The sequence below is a fragment of the Cetorhinus maximus genome, chromosome 19, assembly GCF_964194155.1.
Source record: "Cetorhinus maximus chromosome 19, sCetMax3.hap1.1, whole genome shotgun sequence".
Taxonomy (NCBI): Eukaryota; Metazoa; Chordata; class Chondrichthyes; order Lamniformes; family Cetorhinidae; genus Cetorhinus; species Cetorhinus maximus.
This window is the reverse complement of record NC_135897.1, coordinates 62,226,711-62,247,031: the sequence shown is the minus strand read 5'-3', so window position 1 is coordinate 62,247,031 and position 20,321 is coordinate 62,226,711. Positions and strand designations below refer to the sequence as shown.

Genomic DNA, 20,321 nt, shown 5'->3' with positions numbered 1-20,321 from the left:
TAATCTAGTAAGCACCCTTGATTGAAAGCAAACTCATTATGAAAATGAGAAGTTTGTTGAATAATTACAGTCATAAAACTAATTACAGACTGTTTTGCAGATGAACCTGTTTCTGCATTGTATTAACTCCAAACTGCATCGGCATATCAGAAAACAAATATCCAGAGAAGGCCACCAATGTTGTTACTTAATTGCACTGCTCTGTCCCTTTATCTCCCTTTTGAGCTCAAAGGATGACATTTAAATGATTTTGCTTGATGTTTGAGCGGAGTAAGAAATTTGGATTAATTTTGATTGGACAATGCGGTTATATATTGATGATAATGGTTTGGCCGCATGTCATTTCCTCACTTACCACTATAGATATTCGTACACGTTTCGATTTTCTGTACTCTGATATTGCCTGAGTCTTTGATAGAAAGATAGGATAATGTAGGTTATACATCTCATGTCGCACCATCCGGGGAGAAGCCTTACATCTGCTTAATATTAGCTGCAATATTTTCGGTCAAGAAATTTTTTCTTTTTAACAGTTGAATTTTTCAAAGGTCTCTTTCTCCTTATCCCATCAGTCATAATTTAATTTTTTTTAAAGCATGCCCCCTAAAAAACAAACAGTATTTAGTAGTGATGCACTTTGCTGAACATCTCACGTCACTGGAGGTTATGTCACAATAAGACAGCATGCCACAACAGGCTCTTTCAGCTTTCCTGCTACAATTTATGCAAAATGACAGATATGATACAAATATAGCAGCACAGAAGATATATTACATAATAAAAACACAGCACATCGCATGAGGAGGAGTGGAGCTAGCTTTTTACTTGTCATTCAATAACTGCTGTTACAAAATGGAAAGCAGCATGATCTTATCAAGGCAGCACATTAATTCACAGTATTTTCAGCACTTCCCTAATTCTTCATATCAGGGGAAGAATTTAAAGCAAAGTCAGATGAAACAAAAGTCACACATATTCATTAGAAATTTGTTAAACTGTGATCTCAATATCTCAACATTTAAATAGCAGCCTTCTTACTCCAGTAACTTGTATTTCTTTCTTTGTCGACAAAAAAATAAATAACTGCTCAATTCATGAAGTACAACTCCAAAACAGAGTTAATGGGATAGAAATTGATTATGTTTTGTGCCGGTTTTTTGGGTCCAGACTAATTTAATCCCATCTTTTTCTCATACTAAAGAGGTACCTCCAGTTTTGCAAAACTAATATGAACAAGAATGGAAAAATTGAAAACCATCTGGATGACATCTTCGCCATCTCCCTTAGAACAATGCATATCATTAATTTTCAGTATTGTGAGGAGGGCATCATTCCTAAATGTTTCACAAAACATTATACAGTATTACTCAGCTATTTGACTTGGCCTTCAACACCTGTAAGATTGCTAATCAACTCCACACCCATTAGACAATTCAAAGGTACAGCAGGTTGCCTGGTAAATTAGCATATTTTAAATGCAACCACAACTTACTAATTTGAGTTAGAGGTGTTTGTACATGCTAAATGCAAAGTGGCCCATGGTTGCAATGTCATATTTATTATCTATCCATAATCTCATTCACAACTCCAGTGTACCAAAGAGAAGTTAACTACTTGCTAAATGTGGTTGGCATCTTAGTTATCATTTGATGTAATCTATGTTAGAGATGAACTGGAGAAGGTGCAATAACATTTTGCTGCAGTTTTGTTGAGAATTTATCATGCATACTTCAATTTTTGCTCAAGATACATTGGTGTTAATGCATAAACTACAATTAACATTTAGTATATCCTAGCATAATTTCAAATTATCAACCAGTTAAAGGGTTTCGTCATGAACTGGCAAAGTGACAGTGAAAATCCCCACATGGATCACCAAATCCTGTTAAATATAAGGGAAAGCACTAGTAAAATTTGTAGCAAAGCTTACATCAAAAGGTGAGGCACAAGGCTTTGCTTAAAGCTCATTTTATCATGGAAATTGTTTCCATTGCTGGTGGGAAAAATACAGCCTTTTCAAAAAGATTGACAGATTAAGTCTACTTGGGACACCTGCAGAGACACTATTCAGAGTCTCAAAGAGGTATATGTGCTCTGAATAGCTAACAAAACAAGCAGGATTGAATATGCAGCTACAAATGATGATGGAGACACCTACCTCTCCTGGTTCATCCATTGGGTTCACACAGAACAGGCTTTTCAGTGCAATTCCTGTTTGATCCAGGGGACCTGAAGAAATAAAATTCACATTTATTAAAAATTCCATTGTGAAAACTGGAATTAACTCATTCTTTAAAATTGCATTTGTCCATATTGGCACGGAAAGCCAGTCGGTAAATCGACCCCTCTATTTTAACTGGTTCACCCATTTCCATCAGGCAGGTGTTGGGGTTAAAATTCCCCCCTGCATGCTTAGCAATGGATCAAAAAAATGTTTCATACTGACATTAAATGCAGTGCAAGTATATCCCTACAGTAGCAAGTCTATCTTTCTGCATACAAGGTTATGTTAAAACAAAGCAGGAAATCTAGTTTAATGTTGTATTTTGCAGTTGAAACATCAGTTACCAACCTCTGCACAGATAATACTGCCGAACAAAACATTCATTGCTGCAGATAGCTTTAGTTTAAAATCAAGCCCTAAGACAATGAAATGAACTCTGAGCAGAATTAAAACTGAGAGAGTGTGTTCTTAAACAATCTTTGAAAGTAACTACCTGGGGAATTCATGATGACTGATGGCAACTGGAAGCAAGTTAAGCAGAGCCATTTTCAACAAAATGATTTAAGGTATGGATCAGTGTTCTCTACAGCATCCCCCACCCAAGCTGAGATTTGATAACCTCATTCAGATATCTAATTTTGCCCTTTCAAGATGAAAGTAGGAAAATGTGAAATTGTCCATTTTGGCAGGGAGAATAAAAAATAAACATATTATCTAAATGGCGAAAGATTGCAGAGCTCGGAGATCCAGATGGATCTGGATATCCTAGTGCATGAATCACATAAGGTTAGTATGCAGGTACAGCAAGTAAAGCAGCAAAGCTAACAGAATGTTATCATTTTTTGCGAGGGGGGTTGAATACAAAAGTAGGGGGGGGTTATGCCTCAGTTGTAAAGGGCAATGGTGAGACCACATTTGGAGTACTGTGTACAGTAATGGTCTCCTTATTTAAGATGTAAATGCGTTAGTAGTTCAGAGAAGGTTTACTAGATTAATACCTGGAATGGGCAGGTTGTCTTATGAGGAAAAGATGGACAGGTTAGGCTTGTATCCACTGGAATTTAGAAGAGTAAGAGGTGACTTGATCAAAACCTTTAAGGCCCTGAGGGGTCTTGAGAGTGGATGTGGAGAGGATGTTTCCTCTTGTGGTAGAATTTAGAACTGGGGTCATGGTTTAAAAATGAGGGGTTGCTCATTTAAGACAGAGATGAGGGGAATTTTTTTTCTCTGAGGGTAGTTGGTCCTTGGAGCTCTCTTCCTCAAAAGGCAGTGGGAGCAGGGTCTTTGAATATTTTTAAGGCCAGAGCTAGATTCTTGATTAACAAGGGGGTGAAAAGTTATTGGGGGTAGGCAGGAGATTACAATCAGATCAGCCATGATCTTATTGAATGGCAAAGCAGGCTTGAAGGGCTATTGGGAAAGGGGTCAGGGATTAATATGAACATATGAAATAGGAGCAGAAGTCAGCCATTCAGCCTCTTGAACCTGTTCCACTATTCAATAAGATCATGGCTGATCTGTATGTGTTTTGAATTCCACATTCCCATCTAACCCTGATAACTTTTGATTCCCTTGCCTAACAAGAATCTATCTACCTCTGCCTTAAAAATATTCAATGACCCTGCCTCCACCACCTTCTGAGGCAGAGAGTTCCAAAGTCGCACAACCCTCTGAGAAAAAAATTTCTCTTCACCTCTGTCATAAAAGGGCGACCCCTAACCCTACAACAGCGCCCCCTAATTCTGGACTCACTAACAAGAGGAAACATCCTTTCCATGTCCACCTTCTCAAGACCATTCAGGGTCTTATATACTTCAATCAAATCATGCCTCACTCTTCTAAACTCCAGTGGAAACAAGGCCTGTCTGTCCAGCCTTTCCTCATAAGACATCCCGCTCATTCCAGGTATCAACCTAGTAAACCTCCTTTGAACCACCTCCAACGCATTTACAAGGAGACCAAAACTGCACACAGGTTTTGAGATGTGGGGCAGAATTTTACGTCCCGCGGGCGAACGTGCCCCCGACCCGATTGAGAGTAAAATAGTGCATCATGATGCCGGGCAAGCGTCCTGATGTCATTGTGCACTCACGCGATATTTCGGTCATCGGGCGCACGTGAGAGTTGGCAGCGCGCCCATCGACAATTAAGAGGCCTATGAAGGCCATTAATCAATTAATTTAATCCTAGTTTCCGCTACCAATCCAACCTTATGGTTGGCAGGTGGGCGAATAGGCCAGGTGCACTTTGCATTTTTGAGGAAACCTCATCCATGAGCGGGATGAGGTTTCCAACAGTAATTTAAAAAAATAAAAATTTTGAAACATTATTTTTTATGATGTCCCTGACTTGAGTCACATGTGGGACATGTTTCCCTTATTTTCAAAATCTTTATTTTTCGTTTTAAAATTCTTCAGCTCCCTGAGGCAGCTCTGTGCCTTCAGGGAGATTTCAGTGCATGTCCCCCCGCGCATGCGCAGACTTCAGCGCTCGTGCTCCTCCCGCCCCTATCCTGGCAGCGCTGAGGCTCTCAGTGCGTGTTTCAGGCTGGCTGGCCGTTAATTGGCCAGCCGGTGTGAAATCGCGGTCAGAGCCTGATTGAGGGTCTGTTTTGCGGCCGTTCCTGGGCCCATCTGCTCAACGAATGGAAAACCTCCCCGTGGTCTCACCGATGTCCTGTATAACTGAAGCAAAACATCCTTACTTTTATGTTCAATTCCTCTTGTAATAAAGGATAGCATTCACTAAGCCTTCTTAATTACTTGCTGCACCTGCACACTAACATTTTGTGACTCATGCACTAGAACGCCTAGATGAGTGCAGCTCCAACAACACTCAAGAAGCTTGACACCATCTAGGATAAAGCAGCCTGCTTTACTGGCACCCCATCTGCAAACATTCACTCCCTCCACCACAGCCAAACAGTGACAGCAGTGTTTGTCATCCTTAGGATGCACTGCAGAAACTCACCACGGGTCCTTAGACAATACCTTCCAAATCACATCTACTACCATCTAGAAGGACAAGGGCAGCAAATACATGGGAACGCCACTACCTGGAAGTTTCCCTCCAAGCCACTCACCATCCTGACTTGGAGATATATCGCTGTTCCTTCACTGTCACTGGGTCAAAATCCTGGAACTCCCTCCTAACAGCACTGTGGGTGTACCTACACCACAGGGACTGTAGTGATTCAAGAAGGCAGCTCACTACCGCCTTCTCAAGGGTAAGTAGGGACGGGCAATTAATGCTGGCCTAGCCAGTGATGCCTGCGTCCCGTAAATGAATTTTTAAAAAATCCCTCTGCACCTCGGAATTATGCAGCCGCTCTCAGTTTAAGTAAAGTTCTGATTTTTTATTCTTCCTGACAATTGAAAACTTCGTATTTTCCCACATTACACTCCTAATGCCAGATTTTTGCCCACTCACTCAGTCCATCTATATCCATCTGCAATGTCCTCTTCACAACCTACTTTCCTATCTATGTCACCTGCAGATTTGGCTACCATGCCTTTACTCCCCTCATCTAAGTCATTGATATAAGTTGTAAAAAATTGAGGTCGCAGCACAGATCCTTGTGGGACTCCACTTGTCACATCCTGCTAATAAAAGAAAGACCCATTTATGCATACTCTGTTTTCTGCCAGCCAGCCAATCTTCTATCCATGCTCGTACATTACCCCCTACACCATGAGCTTTTATTTAATGCAGTAATCCTTGATGTGGCACCTTATCAAATACCTTCTGGAAATCCAAGTACAGTATATCTACAGGCTCCCCTTTATCCACAGTGCATGTTACTTCTTCAGAGAATCCCTATAAATTGGTTAAACATGATTCCCCTTTCACAAAACCATGTTGATTCTTTCCAATTATCTTCAGTTTTTCTAAGGGAAGAATTTTTCCCCCGTCAGGGGGGGAAGTGCAGGAGCAGGCGTGGGTGGGAGTGTCTTCGATCGGCGCCTCCAATTGGCGCGCTGTCATTTTACGTGGGCGGGCCAATTAAGGCCTGCCCAGCGTGACATCCGCCAGGAAGTGCTATGCACTCCCTGTGCCGGCGAGGGAGGGGGGAAATCCCTCATTTGAGAGTGCATTATTTCGTGCATGTGCGCAAAAGAGCACACTCATCTCCATGAGGCTAAATGCTGCCTCAGGGAGATCGGCGCCAAATTTAAAAACGGTGAAGGGGTAAAAAAACAAAATTCGCCTGCCAAGTCCCCTCATGTGACACTGTCACATGAGTTGGGACATGTCCATCACTTTAAATCAAACATTTATTAAAATTTTAAAAACCTACATGAAACCTCATCCCACCCGTGGATGAGGTTTCATGCTTTTTCTGAAGCCCGCCAGGGCTCCCGGCCTGCCCACCAACCTTAAGGTTGGACGGGCAGGTCCATTAAGTATCTCAATTACTTTTTAAATGGCTTCAATAGGCTGTTGACAGGTCGGCAGGCGCACAGCTGATTCGGCTGCACCCCCGCCGACCTGAAAACTGAAACGACGTCGGGAGTTCCACCTGACATCATCCCGCATCATTTTACACGTCGGTGAGTGGGTCCCGCCCCCTGTTCGCTGACCCAAAGATCCTGGCCCAAACCGTCCCCATGACAGACGTCTAGCGAACTGGCCTATAGTTTTATGTTTCCTGCCTCCCTTGGATAGCTCTACCAAAGAGTACAATGGACCAAACGATGTTCTTCTGTGCTATATTATTCCATGATTCCATAATCAGAATTACCCATGGAAGGAGGCCAATGAATGACAACTGGCATTATTCAAATTAAAAACATAGATTAGCTAAAATCCTTTAAATAACAGTTGTTCAGTTTGGATTTATAAAACACTCCATGTTCTGCAAAGCTTACCAGTTGCAAGGACAAGCTGCAGTCCTGATCATGAAGAACCTAGAGTTGAGGCCTAATAAACATGCCTTTGGACCTAACAAATCAGAAGTTCCTCAACATAGGCTTCTCTTTATATGCCCACTCCAGGGTCAAATCTCCAAAAGTAACCATCAAATGACACTTCAGTTCTCAAACCATCTAATTTCAGAGATCTTATTCATGTATTCTTGACAGAAGAGCTTTATCCCATCATAGGGGAGCTCCCACAATCCTCTTCAAGCTGTTCCAAAATAGACTAAATGAAGTGTCTACATTGTTAAAATGTCAATGCATGGATTTCATACAAGTGTGAAGCAGAGCAAACTACCCCCCACCATCTCAAACCACCCTCCCACACCCCCACACACACTGGTGATAGATGCAAACCAGCATCCTAGAGGATTAGGGTGCCAGAAACAAATGGTTGAAAATACAAATTCAGTCAATTATGGACTGTTTGCTCCACCTAGGCCTCAGACCTCAAACAGAAGTGAAGGAGATGAGCTTAGATTCCTCAACTGTTCCACTGAAGTTGCATGCCCCTTAGTCTGTTGTGGTCTTGAGTTTGAAAACAGCAGTAGAAATTTCTGCTCAGGATCACTGATTTTCCAGCATTAATGCCACTGGAGTCAAAGAAGCATTCTTGCTGTGTGCTATTACAGAGTATATATGAACAACAAGTGAATCAGCATGTCCAATGATGAAGGTCAAGGTGGAAAGTTTGACCTGGTACCATGTCCTTGATGTGCAGTATCTCTGGCCATAGAGCTACTACATGTTATTGTGGTGCCTCTTTCAAAACCTAAAAGGAGATCATCCTCTTTTTTTCTTTCTCTACCAAGATGTTATTGTAGAAGAAAAGTAGTTTTGCACTTCTCCACAATAGTAACAAACAGCAGCAACAGCACACCCTATCCTTACTTTACTGCTTCAACAGACCTGTAGCTTTAAGCATTTACATACAGTCATTACATAAGAAGTATTTGACAATATATTCATTCTAGAACGAGGCTATATACAGGACTCTAGTGAAGACATGCACAATGGAATTTATCAGCACGCAAGAGCAGTTGAATATAGGGCTGGTACAGATCTTCATTGACTTAGTTATCATTCATTAGCTTTCAATGAATGCAACAACCAGTTCAACAAAAGAATTGTACAGAAACAAACATGGAAAATGCTGGAATTATTCAGCAAGTCTGGCAGCATCTGTGAAGAGACAAACAGAGCTAACGTTTCAGGTCGATAACCATTCATCAGGACGTCTGTAGCCACAAATACTTAATGCTCTGGTCTTTTGCTGCATTGTGTATAATTCTTAGGCAGGTGCCTTCCTGAAATGGTATGAGGGCTGTAAGCATTCAAAGAAAAAACATATCCTATAAGTACAAAAGAGAAAATTGATTTTCAATTGACATTTATTTTTGTGCCTTTGTTCAAAAGAGATGGCTGAATACTTGATCTTGGTACTACAAGGGAGCAAAAGCAAAAGTTCATTGTTGGTACAAAATGGCGTGGGATGTCAAAATGCATGATGATTCAAAGGGATCTGGAGAGCCTCAGCTGTTGAGCTAATGCTGTTTAATGCAGATAAATGAATGTAGTGCATGCAGATACAAATCAAATTAACTGTAATTACAAGATGCACAGCTGAACTTTGATGGAGGTTATTCAAGAGAAAGATTTTGAAATGATTGCAGATCTGTATCTGCAAAAGCAGTCTAATGGTGTCACGTATTAGGTATAGGAATAGATTGGCTGTCTGGTTTCTCTGATAGCTAATAGTGCAAAGTCTTAAAGACAGAGAAAAGAGCTTACAAAAATGGTGTGAGGATTAGCTTCATGGTGTGAGTTAAAGCAAAAATAGATTTTAACCACATTAGCACAGGCTCAAGGATTAAGTATTAATTATGTATAATAAACATCATGAGAGAAAACATACAACATATTCAGTTTTAGTCACTGTACTTCCAAATGCTCATATTAAGAATGGAACAAAGACAAATGGTGTGGGAGGATCTTCTCTGTATTTGGTGTAGTGTGGTCATAACCACAATTATAAGAAACATATTGATAATTTCACTATACATCATACAAAAAAGAATCTCCCTATCTGGGCTTAAATCAATGTCCTTGTCACATTTTCAGGATTATTTTGACCATTGTTCCACAGAACAATGGCTACAAGCACAAAGTTAGACTTTTTGACATCATAAACTTGAATGTGGGATATAAAGGAGCAACTAACAATTTGAATGGGGGAGGGATGAAATATTCCTTCTTGTTGTGCGTCACATGGAGTTAATTTCAAAGGCATGAGGCATGGTAGAAGGCTTGTCTATTACTTCTTCTGGCCAGCTCTGATACAGGGTGGGGACGAGAAGGCAGGGGCTAAGATTTGTTAAAGGAAAAGCCATGCAGCAAAGTGCTGTGAAAATGATACAGTGCAGAAAGAAAGCGTTAGGAAATCACCTGTAACAAGATGCTGGTGCAGTGTAGCACAGAAGGGAGATTGAGTTCTTTGTGTGCAACTATATAAAAATCAAGAGAATTTGATAACTGTTGCTCTTTATGTTCACCTTATTGTGCACTAAAGCAGCTTTACCATTTATATCAAGCCTTGCCTCATTTAGTAGCCTTTTGATCTACTTGGTGGCTTGGTGTAAAAGACGCAAGTATTTGATCCAGGTTTCAAGAGCATGCTATTGCTATATGGCAGCATGAGTCAACTCCCAATCAAAGACAAATGCTTAATCTGCTTAAGAGGCCACTGACTCCACGAAATGAAAGTATTAACTATGGCAGTCTTAACTTTGCAACAGTTTTAAGACATATAAAAAGATCTAACATCATGCTATTCAGCAAAACAATGGGTGAAATGTGAAAGGACTCATGTTTCTAAAAATAGGGAGGAAATAAAGTTGAATTATTTGAACTGAATCTAGATTGTAGGAGAAGAGATTAGCTTTAAGAAGCTATGAAGAGAGCAAAGGGTAAGGTCTTCTTTTTGCACTGGGTTATTGACTACTCCTTGAATAATTTCTCATACAGAGTGGAGAATGTTAGGTCTGTAAATTGGTTAAAAATGGAAGCGAAGAGGTTTTTCAATGTAGAAGAGAAGTTTAAGTCTACTGAAATTTAGTAACAATTTATGATTGGATCTTAGCAAATGAGAGGATAACAAAGAATGACAAGCTCTGTTTTATTTGGAACGTATGGTAAGATTGATAAAGGAGGAGTACATTGAGCTCATCCATGAGCTTGGCTCATTTAAGCAGAATGAATCCAACCTAATCAGAGAATCCATCCATTTCTTAACTGGTTCCAATGTTTGTTCTCTCTTACCCTCCCCAGAAATTCACTATGGGCAGAATTTCCCACCCCCCAGGAGAAGTTCAAGAGTGGGTGCATGGACGCGTGCCTCCAATCGGCGCCCTGCGCCGCCATTTTACATGGGCGGGCCAATTAAGGCCCGTCCAGCATGACGTCCGCAAGGAAGCGCTTTGCGCTCCCTGTGCGGGTGGGGGGGGGATTCCCTGAGCTGGGAGTGCGTTCTTTTGCGCAGGCGCACTCATCTCCCTGAGGCTAAGTGCAGCCTCAGGGAGATTGGCTACATATTAAAAAATATTGAAAACAGAGAAAAAAAAGTTTCCTGACATGTCCCCTCATGAGTTGGGACATGTCCATCACTTTCAGTTTCACTTTTATTAAAAATTTATAAACATACATGAAACATTATCCCACCCGTGGATGAGGATTCATACTTTTTCCAATGCCTGCCACGGCTCCCGGCCTGCCCACCAACCTTAAGATTGGATGGGCAGGTCCACTAATGACATTAATTGCTTTGTCAATGGCCTCAATTAGCCATTGACAGGTGCACAGCTGATTTGGCTGAGCCCCCGCCGACCTGAAAATTGAAATGGGGTGGGGTGACATCGCGAGTTCGCCAACCGGGAAATCCTGGCATATAAATATTTCAAACTTCCTAACGTTAGCCAGCTTGAACCTGTCCCCCCCTTGTCCAATGTAATGGTTAACTGGCCAGGGTGCTGTAGATTTACTTCAGCTATATTGTTTACTATCTTATATACATCCAGGGTCTTAGTATTTACTTTCAAAACTGAAAAGCTTAAGTTTTTTCTTAAACTCAGCCTTCTGATAATTGGGATCATCCTCACTGACAGTCCATGTTGCCATCTGGTGCACCACAGAACCATGTGTCCTTTTGCAGTTCCACAATAGGGTTGGAGAGTGTAGGTGTTAAAATCCTGGTATAATGCTATCATCCAACAACACTCATGAAGCTCATTATCATTCAGGACAAAGCAGTCTGCTTGATTGGTACCCCATGACACTAAACATTCAATCCCTCTATCAGTGGTGCACTTTGGATACAGTGTGTACAATCTACAAGATGCACTGCGGCAACTTGCCAAGGCTTCTTCAACAACACCTCCCACAGTTGCACCTTCTACCCCCTAGAAGGACAAAGGCAGTTGGGCACATGGGAAAACAATCACCTATAGGTTTCCCACCAAGTCGTGTCATTGTTTCTTAATTGTAACTGCACTATGGCAGCATCTTCACCACACGGACTGCAGCTCTTCACCACATCTTCTTAGGGATGGGCAATAAATGCTGGCCTTGCTAGTGGTACCCACATCCCATGAATGTATTAAATTAAAAAATTAGAACCTGATTCAGAAATCATTCTAATGGAAAGAATTTGGGATAACACTCCTTTTCACATTAAAATATTTCAGGGAGGTTAACAGTGGGCTGAAAAATTGCTCCTGTATTTGAGAAGAATGTATACTGTTTTGCGGAATACTAAGCACTGCAGCCACAAATAAGGGAAAATTAGCACTTTGATCTTTTTTCATATGAGATGAGTTAACATTTCAGATTTGCATAGAAGTGAATTTCACTGTATTACCTTTTAAACTACTTGACATTTAAATTATATCTCTAAACACATTACAGATTCATCTGACAGTCACAAAATATTTTATAACTGCATGTACAGCTGCAATATTATGATTTGATTGAATTGCAAATCATCTGAAAACTTATTAGATTTTGTTTGAAAGGTTGAGCAGAATAAGAGCTACATTTACATTAGACATTAGAAAGCAGATAATCAACAGATAAAAGCCAAGCTGATTTCAGATGCTTCAGAAGTCCCAGGTTTGACATTATGGCAAAGCATTCTGCAACTGGAAAATTAGCATTAATAAAATTTAATCTGGACAATTATATTATCTGACTTGTTTTCTACAATATTTTAAATTACATTGCAGTTGCAAATAGAAGTGGAATCCAAAAGAAATTCTGATTTGGTAAAGGTGTAATATGATTTTAATTAACAACCATCTCTCAGTCAGGCATGCACTGCCTTCTGTAGGCAGTCCCCTCCAATCTTAACATTATGAAGTTCTGTCTCCCAGTGTGATTCTGGAGAGGGTAATAGAAGGGCAGCTAAGATGATCCCTTTGGCCTGAGATCATTGACCTATGAAGGTAGATAATCAAGCAGTGAATGAACTGATAATGCACAAATAAAAGGTTGTGAGCAAGCATGTGGCAGCGTATGGCAGAGTGGGTGAATTTCATGAAGCATTTTTATTGTTTTTTTTTTGCATTTCCATTGTAAATTATTCTTGCATCCACATTTATAATAAAAACTTGTTGTGCTATAGTTAGACCATGTTGCAGTACCTTCAATTAGGGGTAGGATGTAGTTACATCCCAACACTTTGCTTAAATAGTTTCCTTTAAAATTGTGTACATATAAGTTCATAATCAAAAGTGTTGAGCGGAAGTTTCTACTGACATAATTCTTTTAACATATACCAATATTCTGTACAGACTTTCAAGCAGTGGCTTTCAAAATGGTCAGAAACAGGTTAAATATTTTTAGCTAGTGGTTAAGCTCAAAGGAAATGTTTTCTGTGCCTGAATATGAGATTATTGAAGTGAACGTCAAATTTCTGAATGTGGCCTAGTTAACTGATGTACATCAGCGTAATGAATATATTTGCATAATTTCCCACACAAAATGCACGGAACACAGCAGCTTGTGTTACTGTATATGTAACCTCAAAGCACAAACCTTTAGGAAAAAAATGCAAAGCGCTAAAAAGCCGATGAACTGTTTCCAAGGAAACAAAATGTTATCTGAGAACTTTATAGTTTCTACTCTTTGCTTGCCCCCATTTTATGCTTACCTGTTCCTGATGTAATTTCATGAGAACTGCTTGGCACTCGTTTTAATGCTGGTTTCAATGGCTTCTGTGATCCACTTCGAGTTGGAGAAAATGACGACTCCTCAGTACCAATCTTGAGAGAAACAAAAATTACGTGTAGTCACAAAACTATATATTTTTTACAATATTACTGTAGGCTTATAGGTGTGAGTGTGGATGGTTCAGTCTGTGTGACTGATTTAATTGAATTAGAGTCAGATAGCCTGCAAGGTGGAAATTATCAAAAGGGTTAGATGTAAAAACGGTATTTGAAATGCCAATGAGTGAGCTAGATTATAAGGGTCAGTAGATCAGGTGTGAAGGAAATTTGCATTTTTAGATCAGTGAAGGGGTTGTTTGATTTTCAAAGGGATGGTAGGATGTTTACAACGAACAAGATAACTAGGGCAAGGTTATGATGTTTACTTTTCTCAAAAGGAAAAAGGCTATATTGACAACATGAAAGATTTTTATATTATGGGAAAAGTAAATTTCCAAAGACATATAGAACACTGGAATTTTACACATTAAAGAAAGAGAAACATATATAAAGAAGGATGGAAGGCTATGTGGGGGGTGGCCATGGAACATCTTGAAAGATACACCATGTAAAGCAGCCTTGGGGGGTAGCCACTAGTCACTTTTGCAGAAGACTGCTGTGTCCAGTAACTAAAGTTGTGTTAAAAAGCCTTTGGAATTCCACTGTTGAGTGGGTGCGTGTGGTAACCTTGCTGGATTGCCTATTTAAATTTACAAGTTTTTTGGACTGTTGCCTTAAAGGGGGTGTGTAGTTGGGAGTCAGGTTAATTAGGAATTTTGGGATTTGTTGTAATATCAAATAACTAGAATCTTATGTCTGTGTTTGAATTCTTTTCTTTTGTTAATAAATGTATTAATTTAATTTTTAAAATATCTAAAGTTGTTAGTGGACTCACTACTTCTGAATTCAGCACACAAATCCTCTTGTAATAAATACAAATTATAAAACCATTGTGAGAGCATGGTCAAGTTTCCCTTGTAGATTTGGTCCATCTGGCACACATCACCCACATCATAACAGTTCAGAAACGCACATGTTAATAATAACCCTTTAAACCAATTAATCTGTAAATTCATTCTTGTGACCTAATATAATTTTACAGCAGGAGCCCCATTTTATAGGTATTCATCTTGCATATCTAATGCAATTCAATGTTACCGGAAGTTGCTTTCCTTTAAGCAATTGTTGCTTGGCAGTGTTGAGTTGGCTTTTGAGCGACTTGACTACACTAGGTAGCAGAAAGAGGTATTGATTCAAAATATTATTCATTTATTAATCTATTCACCAATCTGAGAGAAATACAGAAATAACAAAAATGGCACTCATCACCATGGAGTTAAATTCAAATTGTTATAACATGTTGCAACAACATAGCAAGTGAGAAAGACACATATCTCAAAACTTTCTACTGTCACAATATATTAAATAATGGTGAACAGAAAAACTATAATGTACAGTAATTGTTCCATAGCTAACGTCATGAGACTATGCCTCTTTATTTTTTGAAAATATAATTTTTCAATTTTCAACTGACTGGAAATTTTGCAATTTGAAATGAGACAGATCAAACTGCCTAAAAAGGCAAGGCCACATTCCGAGGTGAAGGTGAGAAACAAACAAATCACCCTCACGGGAGTGTGAAGAGAGAGACATTTCCTATAATCCAGACATCCATCGAAGCTCATAACTGTCTAAGGAAGAGACATTAAAAATGTCAAGTACTGGATATTGAAGCAATGGGCAGGATCTTCTGGCTCCACCCACTGTCAGGATCAACCGGTCTCGCCGAAAGTCAATAGACTCCTACAGTGGGTCGTGCCATGATAGAGCCAGAAAATCCCGGCCAATGGCTACCACAGACAGGCACATCCAAGACCTCTTAGAAACACACAATGGATGAAGTATTTCAAAGCAAGTCACTTGGGAGAGATGGCAAGTGACACAGGTAGTGTCAAGAAAGTCTTCAGCAGAGGGAACAGGGTGAAGGCTGTTCTCTCTCCTTCTCTCTTTTTTGGAATAAGGATGTCACTCGGTTGGAGAAGCCAACTCTACCAGAAACCCACCAGTGAACCGAGATCTCATAGCATTTGCAACATCTTCTACATCTGACTGCATCTAAGGAACCAACTAACCTAAATCGGCTGCAGCATTTTAAAATCTACACCTCAAGGACAATCAAAGGACACTTAACCGTATATTCTTTTACCTTTTTTAAATTGGACCATAACTCCCTTTATTTCTGACACCTGTGTCTGTGTGTGTGTGTGTGTGTGTGTGTATATGTGTGTGTGTGTGTGTGTGTGTGTGGGGGCCTGAATGATTGTATAAGGGCTGAATGATTGACATCACGTTTTTATTAATAGTAGTGGTTAATAAGTTTGCTCTTTATTTGACTCAAGAAAATCTTGTTTGTTTGGCTCCTTATTTTTGCTCAGAGCTTAAATAGTTAAATACATTCTGATTTGGAAAAAGAAACTTAAATCTTTGCTGTGACCAGCCAGGGAGATTGGATAGAGGGGAGCCAGTTTACCCCTTCTCACCAGGTTATAACACTGAAACGTCTTCTACAGCTAATTAAATTAAGCTCCTTTACTTCAGTGGTCATAATATGAAGTAAACTTTGAGAGAACTTGAACTGTTAATGCCTTCTACAGTCTTGTTTATTTTGGGCATATAATAGGCTATTTCTATCATTTAGCCAAGGAGAATTTGTAGAGACATACAATCTTCCTTGCTGCTACTTTAAACAAAAGTCTTATTTGTAACTAGTCCACACTTATTTTCAAAGCAAACAGCCTATAGTGTAGGCTAGGCTGTTATAACAGAAAAATTAACTTGTGTTAAATAATGATGATCATACATCTCAAAATAGAGTCAGAAATGGTAAGAAAGGGGCTGGAGCTAAGCCATGCAGAAAATAAACTAAATTCAAAGAATTAGGAAGATCACACCGTGAAAAGATACATTTTCACGACAGTTTCAGAGTATTCGACAATAATGCCAAAAGAAGTGGATAGACTATGATTTCTTTCAAGATTAATGTACCAAGAAAGCCAGTCTATTTTGAGCGATACTCTCTAGCAATAAAGGGATAATGGGAGCTTCATGACACTACCATAAAATGGAGACCCGAGTGACATTGGTTGCTCTGTAGGTCCATTTTGTCAAAATGAAATGCAACTTCTTCTGGTTCGTGCCAAACTGATCAGGCAAACAGTTCGTAACCCATCAAGGAATACACTGCTTAGTGATCAAACTTGAACCATCAACAGATGAAAGGAATGTGTATAGATCTTAGATATAAAATCTTCAGTTCTGTTAGTGTCATATGACAAACTATAACGATTTCTACAGTGCTTTATCAGTGTCATCAGTGAATTATTCTACAAGTCTGACAGTATTGGTGTTTTTAAACATAATATATTTGCATTTCTTGTCCTAACTCCTTAGTTAGGTATTCCACTGAGTAGTCCAATTGCTTCCCAATTCCACAATAGTTTTATCTGATAGTAATACTTCCCTCCAAGTAAAGAAATTTGCTGACATTAATAAAATAGTTTCCTGGGAGTGTGGGTGGAATAGAATATTAAGGGCAAGGTAGAGAAACTGACAGTCTATTCTCAGCAACAACACCCACCATGATGGAGGTGTGAGATTTTGGGTTCAGCAACATCTGATGTAGAAAATATATCAAAATGGGAAAACTGTTCCAACTAACATGCCCCTTTCAATGAAGTACTTTTTGAAGTATAGTCACTGTTGTAATGCAGGGAAGTACGGCAGCCAAGTTGTGCATAGCAAGGTCCCACAAACGGACAAAAGATAAAATGACTAAATAATCCATTTTACTGATGTTGATTGAGGGATAAATGTTGGCCAAAAGACTGGGAGAATTCACTTGTTTTTCTTCGAATGTGTTCTTTTTACATTCAACCAAGAAGGCAGACATGACCTCAGTGTAATATCTCACTCAGGAGACTGCACTGGAATGTCATTCAAGATGATCTCAAGTCTCTTGAAATGATGTTTAAACTCAAACTTTTGCCTCAGGGGCAAGTCTGCTATCATTAAACCATGTGTAAAACCCAAGGCTGGGTAACCAATGTTCTTGTTCCAACTCACATACACTTTCAGAAAGGTCTACTCCAATCGAATTAGGCTTGAAATTCCCTGCTCATCCCTTATGAAGAGATTTTTTTTGGCAAGAATTAAAAATTCAACCTCCAAAGATGAACCATAAAAACACATTGAGGCACATTTTTAATCTGCTGTCTGGGCATAAATCTCATGGTGTTAGAGAGTGACCACCGTGTTATAGGGCTCAGCTAACTTTCATTTCCATTGGTTCCCCGCCTTAGCAGTTTACTGCATAAACACTGACGGTGAAACTTTTATGGTCAAAATAGCATCTGCTATAGCTCCATTTGTGGCCCTCTGCACGCTAATTATTCTAGGTTGTTGGTTCCAGAGATTTGAGCATTAAAATCTAGGTTGACACTCCAGTGCTGTACTGGGGCAAAGCTGCATTGTCAGAGGTGCCGTTTTTCATGTGAGGCCTTGTCCGCTCTCAGGTGGGTGCAAATGGGCTCACGACACAACTTTGAAGAAGAGCAGCTAACCTGCCTAATATTTACCCTTCAATCAACATCACAAAAACGGATTATCTGGTCATCATCACATTGCTGTTTGTGGAAGGTTGCTGTGTGCAAATGGGCTGCTGCATTTTCCACATTACAATAGTAACAACAACAACTTGTATTTACATAGTACCTTTTGATATAAAAATAACCACCCCAAGGTGCTTCACAGGAGCATTATAAAACAAAATATGACACCCAGCCACATGAGGAGATTTTGGGTGAGATGACCTTTTATTCAAAAAAGGTTTTAAGGAGTGCCTTAAAGGAGGAACGCAAGATACAGAAACAGAGATGTGTAGGGAGCTTAGCGGTCAGGCAACTGAAGGCACGGCTACCAATGGCGGAGCGATTAAAATCAGGTCGAGGTCAGAATTAGGTAAGTCTCAGAGGGGTTGTGAGGCTGGAGGAAATTCCTGAGATAGGAAGAGGTGAGGCCAAGGAGGGATTTGAAAACAAGGATGAGAATTTTAAAATGAAGACATTGCTTGACTGGGAACCAATATTGGTCAGCGAGCACAGTGGTGATAAGTGATTGGGATTTTTTTAATCCTTCCATGGGATGTGAGTGCTGCTAACAAAGCCAACATTTTTTCCACATCTCTAAGTTCCCTGGAGAAGGTGGTGGTGAGCTGCCTTCTTGAACTGCTGCAGTCTATCTGGTGTAGATACACAGTTCTGTTAGGAAGGGAAGGGTTTCAGCAGCAGATGTGCTGAGGCAGGAGCAAAGTCGGGCAATGTTATGCAGGTGGAAATACGCGGTCCTGGTAATGATATTGATGTGGTGAATATGTGGCACAGATATGATGAATCTCATCTTGGAGTCAAATATGGCACCAAGGTTGTGAACAAATTGGTTTAATCTTAGGCTGTTGTTGTGAGAGGGATGGAGTCCATACCTAGGGAATGGAGTTTTGAGCGGGGATCAAAAACAATGGCTTCACTCTTCCTAATATTTAACTGGAAGAAGTTTCTGTTAATCCAGGACTGGATGTTGGATAAGCAGTCTGATAATTTTGCAACAGTGGAGGCGGTGGTGAGGCAGAGGTGGGTGTTGTCAGCGTCCATGTGAAAACTATTGCTGGGCTTTAGAATGAGATTGCCGAGGGGCAGCATGTAGATGAGATATAGTAGGGGGCCAAGGATAGATCCTTGGGGGACACAAGAGGTAAGAGAGTGGCTGCAGGATGAGAAGCCATTCAAGTGATTCTCAGGCTACGTTTAGATAGATAAGAATGGAACCAAGTGAGAGCAGTCTCACCCAGTTGGATAATAGCCTAGAGGCACTGGAGAAAGATGGTGTGATCAATCATGTCATTGGCTGCAGACAGGTTGAGAAAAATGAGAAGGGAAAGTGTGCCTCTCTCACAGTGACATAGGGTGTTGTTTGTGACTTTGATAAGAGCCATTTGGTACTGTGGGTGGAAACCTGATTGGAGGGATTCCGGCCTGAGGGTCCAGGAAAGATCGGCATGGATTTGGGAGGTGACAAGTTGAAGGGCTTCGGAGAGGCAAGGGAGTTTGAAGATGGGACGATAGTTTGTAAGGACAGTTCAGTTGGGTCAGGGGCTGCTTTTGAGGAGAGGGGTGATGATGGGAGGGCTAAAGGAGAGAAGGACATGACAAAGATGATAGACAACTTTTCACAATATCAACTGACATGAAGACCAGGAGTAGAAGTTGGGTGATCAGCAGTTTAATGGGAATGGGGTTGAGTGAACACAAGGTCGATCTCTACAAGATGAGCTTGGAGAAGGCATGAGGGGAGATATGAAAGAAACTAGTGAAAGATGTGAGTTCAGGGCTAGGGCAGGGAGGTGCTTAGAGGAAACCTACCCCACTGGGCTAATGGAAGGGAGGGAGCATAACAGAGGTAGCTAATAGGATAGTCTTGGTGAGAAAGAATTCCATGAACTCCTTGCAATTACTGTTGGAGGTGAGGCTGGAGGGAATTGGGAAGTTGGGTTTAAGAAGACAGTTTGCAGTAGAGAAAAGAAACTGGGATTCCAGAATGATCCTGGAATAGTGAGTAGTTTTAGCAGACAAGAGCAAGACCTGTTTTATGTGGCTCAGCCAGCTCTGGCGGTGAATGACTAAACCAGTTGTTCACCATGGCCTGAATCTTGCACTCGTCGGGCGCATGCAATCGGCAGGCCCAGAAGCGGATGCGATCAGCCCCCAAACGCAATTTCACACAGGCTGGCCAATTAACGGGCAGCCAGCGTGAAACGCGCACCGAGAGAGGCTCGGCGCTACCGCGGGGCAGCGGGAAGAGGGCAGACGC

The 20,321-nt window shown here is 40.5% G+C and overlaps 2 protein-coding genes across 4 annotated transcripts in view; one reads left to right on the top strand and one right to left on the bottom strand.

Annotated features, from left to right (window-relative positions):
• LOC144693842 (chloride channel protein 2-like) overlaps positions 1 to 20,321 on the bottom strand; it is a 597,263-nt gene that overhangs the window by 65,871 nt on the left and 511,071 nt on the right. For both annotated transcript variants that reach the window (XM_078563927.1, XM_078563929.1), the window contains 2 exons: positions 13,343 to 13,454; positions 2,159 to 2,229 (listed from right to left, as the gene is read on the bottom strand). In XM_078563927.1, the coding sequence (XP_078420053.1) occupies positions 2,159 to 2,229; positions 13,343 to 13,454 (183 nt within the window). The remainder of the gene's footprint in view (positions 1 to 2,158; positions 2,230 to 13,342; positions 13,455 to 20,321) is intronic.
• Positions 1 to 20,321, top strand: part of LOC144693843 (heat shock protein beta-7-like) — a 566,165-nt gene that overhangs the window by 94,846 nt on the left and 450,998 nt on the right. The window lies entirely within an intron of this gene.